The sequence below is a fragment of the Panthera onca genome, chromosome B4 (assembly GCF_046562875.1).
Source record: "Panthera onca isolate mPanOnc1 chromosome B4, mPanOnc1 haplotype 2, whole genome shotgun sequence".
NCBI classification, from domain to species: domain Eukaryota; kingdom Metazoa; phylum Chordata; class Mammalia; order Carnivora; family Felidae; genus Panthera; species Panthera onca.
In genome coordinates, this window is record NC_138345.1 from 138,703,252 (window position 1) to 138,710,241 (window position 6,990).

A 6,990-nucleotide genomic window follows, 5' to 3' on the forward strand; every position below is an offset into this window, starting at 1 on the left:
AGTCGGGAGGCTCGCCCAGGGTCGTGTGACCAACCGAGGCAGGACTGGGATCTGAGCCCCGTTGGCGGGCAGGCTCACTGACACCGAGCGCCACCTCGGCCCGGACGTTTTGTTTCAGGGGTACAGGGATGCCTGCACTTAGACGTCACAGAGGAGGCCGGTCACCCCGTGCAGAGGGCCGTGGGGTCATGGCGGCAGCAGAGCGGGGCTTGGACCCAGGTCCTCTGACGGCTGAGCCGTAGCCTGCCGCCCCCTCGCCCTGCCACTTCAGCCCACGCCCCGGGGAGCCTCCACAAGGGGCCAGCCAAACAGGGAGCTCTGGGGGCTTGGGAGGGGCCCCGGCCCACTCTCCTGGAGCCCAGGTATGTTGGCGTGTCACCATTGTGTCCTTCCCGGGACACACATGTAATCCTGCTTTGCACATGGCGGTGTGATTCATCAGGCTGGAAAAATAAAGCCCTGTTGGTGAGAAGCACCTGAAGTGAAAACGTTTGCTGTCTCACGTTAGCAGGTTCCTCTTGGAACCCACCCATTTCCAGGTGGAAGGTGTCCTGTGCCGTGCTGTTTGTGGTGGTGAGCTGCTGGGAACGGCCAGCTCGGGGCTTCTGACCCGCTTCCCCGGGGGCTTGCAACAACACCCCTGCCTGTGCCGGGGCTGTGTGCACCTGGCCCGCCGGTACCTGGGAGGGGGGCACTGGTGGCCTCCGCGGGGGATGGCCTGTGACAGGGAAGTCTGGCTGCCATCCACAGGCTCACGACGGAACGTCAGGGTGTCCGGAGTGCGGGCCAAGCCGCTCATCATCCCGAGAGGCGGGCCGTTATGTCCAGGCCCACCCCTGGGATTCTGGGCTGGCTGTCCCATGGCTCGACCTGGGTGTTAGTGGGGTTCCGGAGCTCCCCGGCTGATTCTGAGGTGTGGACAGGGCTCAGAAGCGCAGACCTCCAGGTGTGCGGGCGGGGCCCTCCCTGCGGACAGCACAGGTCAGGTGCCCACGGAGCACGTGGTAACGGGCTAACAGTGAACGGCAGGTGCCCCGGGGCGCACTCTTGCTGCGGCTGTGTTGACAAGCGGCATCTCACGGAGCACCGGGGAGAGACTTACAGGGACCCGACTCGTCTGATTTCTTAGGACGGCAGCGTCGTGAGCCAACCTTCCTCTGCTTGTCAGTTGTCATGTCTGCTCACAGGGCAGGGCGCTGTTGATGGAGCTCCGTTTCGTCTTTCTGCGGTTTGTGGGACGCAGCCCTTCCTGTCCACCGTTGCTTCAAAGGCAGACCCCCCCCTCCCCCCCCAGGGAGGGCCGGACCCCTGCCGACAGCTTCACGAGCGATGGCCCTTTACCTGAATGATGCGGGTAATGCAAAACAGCTCATGGCCAATAACCGTCCGTGCCTCCCGGATCGGAGCCATCTCTGCCCGATGCATAAATAAGACAGGCCTTTTTAAAGAAGAAATCTGTATTTAAGGACGCGTGTGGCTGTGTTCTTTGCCTCCCGTAAAGGTCACCCGGATAGATTTTTCCTTCTTTAGCATTGCAGGCTGCGAGGCGCTGGGCTTTTCTATTCTCCCTCCATCCAGTGAACCTGGGGGACTAAATTAGATTCTGAAATTGAGTGTGCAGCGGGGTTGGTGAGTTACCGTAATGGGAGGGTATTGCTTCTCACCTCGCAAGTAGCGAGGTCATGATAATATGAAGCGAAGTGGATTAAAAATAAAACCAAAGGTATTTATTTACGACCTGCTCAGAATTGGATTGGCGTCCGTGTAAGTTGCACCTAATGGTGAAAGACAGCAGATTGATGTTGATGTGTCCCTGGGGACATTCTGCCACTGAAATTTGCTCCGTGAATTCAATTTCAAGGCCCCCACAAAGTATCCCAAATGCAACAGGAAATGGGGTTGAGGAAGGGGTAAAGCGGCAGCGGAGAGGCGCCGGCGCAGGGGGGTCCTGGGGGCGGCTCGCGGGCGGGGGAGCGCCCTGCACGGCACAACAGACACGAGGCGCCGCGTGGCTCCCCGCCCGGCCCCTGGCGGGAGCTGAGACACCACTCTGCGGATGAGGAGCCTGAGGCCCCCCACGCCCCCGAGGCGGGCAGTGGCGGGTGTGAGTCCAGACGTGCTGCGGAGCCCGAGGCCTGAGCGCTCCCAGCTCTGGCCTACAGATGAAGGGGTGGGGCTCGGAGAGGAGGGTCCACCCAGGGCTGGGCCAGGATGTGAATGGAGCACCTGCCTCTGTCTCTCTCTCTCTCTCTCTCTCTCTCTCTCTCCCTCTCTCCCAGCCCCTCCTCATGCCTCCCACCCTCTGGTCGCAGCCTTGTGGGGACAGGAGGCTCGGTGGGTGGGGCCTGTGTGAGTCTCCCCTTCGGCAGGCAGGGAGGGGCAGCCCCAGTCTGGGGCCCTCCCTGTGCCCTGTTCCCTGCTGGGACTTTGGAGGAGTGGCACCAGCCCCTTGGAACCCCAGCCACCCTTTGGGCTCACTCAGGTCTGGTCTGATGGGCTGGGCGGGTGGGAGGGACCAGAGCCGGCAGGTATCTGCATGGTGCCAGCCTGCCCCTTGAGAGGGAGTCTGGCCTCCGGCCTTGCCCTGACCCCATGACCCAGGCCCCCATTCCTCCTCCCTGGAGACCCCCCCCCAACCCGGGAAGCCATCCTGGCCACACAGCCCTCCCCAGTCCTGCTAAACCCCCCCTGGGTGCTGGGGCCTGTGCCCCCCAAGACTCACCCCGCCCTTGGTGGTGTCGCTGGTTGCTCTGGCCGAGGACTGTGGTCCGTCAGAGGAGCTGATCAGTGTGCAGGGAGGGCTGCGTGCATCGCTGAGGCCCTGGGCCGTGTTTTTCCTGTCCAGCACCTTCCTCCGTATCTCTGACTCTGGTTTCCAAACCGTGGGCTCTTGAGATAGTTCCTGTGTCCTACGGGGGTGGGCTGGGGGCAGCCGAGGGTCTGCAGCCTGGTCTTTCCTGGAAACAGAGTATCAAGTGAAGACAGTGACAGGGGCTCCGTGGTGTGTCCCCCCCGGCCCACCCAGCAGGGGCACACACCTGTCCATGATGGCCCTAGTGTCCCTGCTGAAGGAATGTCACCGGAGGCACAGAAATCTGGGCCCGAAGTCCACCCAGGCCAGGGGGTAGGGGACCCTACTTCTGGATTCTGCAGGGTCTTGGGCTGGGGTGGCCCACCTGCAGCCAGCACCCCCACCCCCAGCCACCCAGACCAGCACCCGCACCGTGGAGCGCGAGGGGTCCGTTCAGAGAGGTCACAGCTGTGAGGCGTGGGTAGCACTGCCCTCCGCGTCCCAGCAGCATCGCCAAATAGGGATGGGGGGGGCATATGAGGGGCTTCCTCCTGGCCACGGGGCTTGGGGCCTTTCAGGGTACAGAGGGGAGGGGACGCGATTCACGGCGTCTAGGAAGCTGTGAGCCCCCTCTGGCTCATCCCCACTGCTGGCCAGTCCCCACCGAGGGGAGCCCCCGCCCCGCTACTGGTCACCTCCTCTGACCCGGGCTTGTCTGTCTTCCCCCAGGAGCTGCTGCTTTTCCTTCAGAACCTGCCCACGGCCCACTGGGGCGATGAAGACATCAGCCTGCTGCTGGCGGAGGCCTACCGCCTGAAGTTTGCTTTCGCGGACGCCCCCAATCACTACAAGAAGTGAGCCAGGGCCAGCACAGCCGTGGCTGCGGGCCGGTGGCCAAGGAGAGGCCTTGTTGGAGCGGCCTGCCCTCCAGGGGGCTGGCCAGGCCCGGGCGCAGGGGAGGGCCGGGGCCTGGCCGGGGGCGCCTCTGTTGCCTGAGATACCAAAGAGAGCCAGGGGAGGGTCCTGGCCGCTCAGGGGGCCAGAGGTGGGCGGGCATCTCCCTCCCTGTCCCCGGAGCGTCCTTGCCAAATGACCACCTCCTGGAGCCCCCAGGACGCGGCAGCCCGAGAGCCAGACCCTCTGGGAGAGGCCTGCTGTCTGGTGCCAGGGGCAGAAGGAGGTGGTGGCCATCTCATACCTGCTTTGAAATGCAAAAATTCTATTCTGTTGAGTGAAAGAGAATAAAATATAGACAAAATAAGAAGTGAACCGCCCTAACCTGTGAAGTCTCCGTCCCCACAGGGCTTCTGGGCGTTGACCTTGTTCCTGTAACTGCCATCACTTTCGCTGTGGCTGTCCCTTCTCTCTTGGTGAGGCTCTGGCTCGGGAGCAGGGGGGAGGAGCGGAGTAAAGGCCCTGTTTTGCATCCCGTCCTCTTCAAAAGGAGCGCTCAGCCCTCAGGAGCCCCTGTGCTGTTCCCCCGGGAGGTGAGGGGCTCAGGGCCCTGTGGCCCCGGGGACGAGCCACACAGGCTGAGGCCGGGGACCCCGCGCCCTGCGCTGGGCCCGCAGGATGGGCAGGGTTCGGCCTCAATAATCGGAGCTCGTACCACTCGCCTCAGCCTGGCCGCACCTCCCATGTCTCCGGCGGGTTACAGACATGCTTGCTCCCCGCCGTTCGTTGGTCACCAAGCAGAGAGCCCAAGTGCGAAGGTTCTGGACTGGCCTGCCTGGGGCTCTGCGGGGTCCAGGCACACTTCCACCCGCCCCTGCCTGTGCAGGCGTGTGGCTGGCAGGGACGTGGACGCTCCGAGGCTCTGGGGACAACTCCGACCCCTGAGCCAGGACAGACCCTTGTCCTTGGCACCTGCTTCTGGTCCTGGAACAGCCAGGCCAGTGCCCCGTGTTTGCACAGCTCAGCGTGAGGACGCTGCGGGGAGGCTGCAAACGGGACTTGAGTACATACACACGTGTGACATGTGTGTCCTTTTTCTCATTAAAAACATTCCTGGGTCATTACATGTGGTGTGGAAATCAGCACAAAATGCTTTGTGAATGGGAGGTGCTCCCAGGTCAGCAGAGGGGTCGCCTCAGAGCCCCAGCCCCTGGGGTCGGGGGCTCCTCTCCGGCACCCAGCGGCCCTCCGGCCTGCACCCCTTCTCAGCCGGGGCACCCGGTTCCAGGAAGAGCCGCCCGTGGCCGTGTGCAGGCAGCCCCTCCCCCACCCGGCCCCCAGGAACCGCTGTCTTAGCTCAGAGTGCTCCGTGCGGCCAAGGTGTTGGGCCCCCCAAACATCTGCCTCTCGAGACCGTTTGTTCTTCAAACAGGAGGATCTGCGACTTTAAATGAGGTTCCGCCTGGATTTTCCTGCGCGTGTGTGTCTGACCCTGAAGTTGAACACAGGCTTGTTGATGCGTGAGTGCCTGTGAGTCTGAGTAGGTCGGTTTGGAACGATTAAAGGGTGTTCTGTCTGGAATACGATGTGTTCAAAATGGGAATAAAGATGCAGTGAACCCCCAGCCTCTGCCTGATTCAAGGACTCTCCTAGGAGAGCGGGGGAGCCCAGGGACAGCTGAGGGTGGGGCATGTGTGCCAGACCTGACCCGGGCGTGGCACCCACAGTCTTGTCGAATCCCGGGGGGACTTCTCAGGGAGATAGAGTTCCAAGGCAGAGCAGGGGTCAGTCGTACTCGGGTTGGGCCCCAAACCCCAGCCCTGCACCGCTGGGGGTCACCTCCAGGCCGGCCTGGGACAGGAGGGGCCTCCCCACCCTGCCACAGCAGTCGAGTGCCTTCCGGGACCCGGGATGTAGCCATCCCTGCTTCCTGGCTCCCACCCTCTTGGCCCCGTGAGCCCCAGCTTCTCAGCTGCTGTTACGGTGCCCTGTGCCCCTCGGCACCCCACGTCCGCACCTCCCTCCGTGGTGGGGACTCCCCAGGCAGTGCTCTGCTCTATGCCATTTTATGCCGTCCACTGGTGGGGTGGGGTCAGGTGCCGTCCCTGGGTGGGGGGCAGGAGACCCTGCCGGATGACAATGCTCACCCTCCCCCTGTGGCTGAGCGCCGCGCTGAGCTGGGGCTGACGCCCAGACCTTGTCAGTGTGCTCGCGGGAGGGAGACGCAGCGGCCCTCCCCGGTTGGAAGGTGGAAGGCTCCGGTGCGGGTCACAGCTCAGAGCTGGCCACCGCTGCTGTTCGTAGTCATAATTTGTTGGCGTTCGTGGCCTGGCTCTTCGGGCCCACTTCGGGGTCTCAGCCCCCACAGGTGGCTCGAGCCCCGGGGTCCTGAGGTATGCCCCTGACCCCCGTCCCGTGAGCTTCCCCCTGCCAGGCCACCTGGGGAGGCCCTGCCTGTCGTCACTCCTGCCACGTGGAAAGTGCCAGAGACGAGCTCCTGGGACAGCCGGGTCCCAGCAAGGTCAGACGCGCCAGGGAGGGGTGAGGTCCCGGGAGGCAGGGAAAGGTCGGGGTGGAGGCCTGTGCGCCCCAAAGGACGAGCTGGTGGGCAGGGCTTCTGTGCCAGTGCCGAACCTGGCTCTGAGGTGGGAGGAGCCCCCTCTGTGTGTGAACAGGCCGGTCCCGTCTCTGACGTGCCTGGGCCTCTGGGCGCCGTCTGCCTTGAGCTGGACATTTCCCTCTGGGGCACGACCGGTGGGTGTGCGATCAGAGCCACCGTCCTGTGAAGCTTACTCAGGACATGGGCCACCACTGCTCCGTGTCAGGCAGTGGGGGCCCTCCCGCAGCCTCCCCCGTCCTGCCCCACCCCAGTGGAGCTTCTCTTCTTCCCCCCCCACCCCCCCGCCTGCTGCTTGTTGGCACCGTGGGTCATGGCTGCCCAGGGGTCTGCCCCGCTCGTCCTCCAGGCCTGCCTCTCCCTCGTCCAGTAGCCCCTGATTCAGCAGCCGCCGTGTGACCACACGCAAAGGATCTAACTCCCAGCCCGTCCCCTTGCCAATTGGAAGCTGATTGTGCATCTAGGGAAAAAAACATACATATCCAAATGCGTTCCAGACAGATGGGTTTAAACATACAAATTAAAATTCCCTAAAGTGCCCACAAAACAAATAGATATTTTTATAACAGGGAGTGGCCAACGGCTTTCCTAGCGTGACGCCAGTGACCACACAACCCAGGCCGATGCAGCGCGGAGCAGCCGTGAGGACGGCCAGCGCCCAGGCGAGGATCAGTGATAGCAAGCTGAG

The 6,990-nt window shown here is 63.3% G+C and overlaps 1 protein-coding gene across 3 annotated transcripts in view; it reads left to right on the forward strand.

Moving 5' to 3' along the window:
- Positions 1 to 4,055, forward strand: part of TBC1D22A (TBC1 domain family member 22A) — a 320,419-nt gene extending 316,364 nt beyond the window's left edge. For all 3 annotated transcript variants that reach the window (XM_078449286.2, XM_078449287.2, XM_078449288.2), the window contains one exon: positions 3,521 to 4,055. In XM_078449286.2, the coding sequence (XP_078305412.2) occupies positions 3,521 to 3,649 (129 nt within the window). In that variant the 3' untranslated portion in view covers positions 3,650 to 4,055. The remainder of the gene's footprint in view (positions 1 to 3,520) is intronic.
- The last annotated feature ends 2,935 nt before the right edge of the window (positions 4,056 to 6,990 follow it).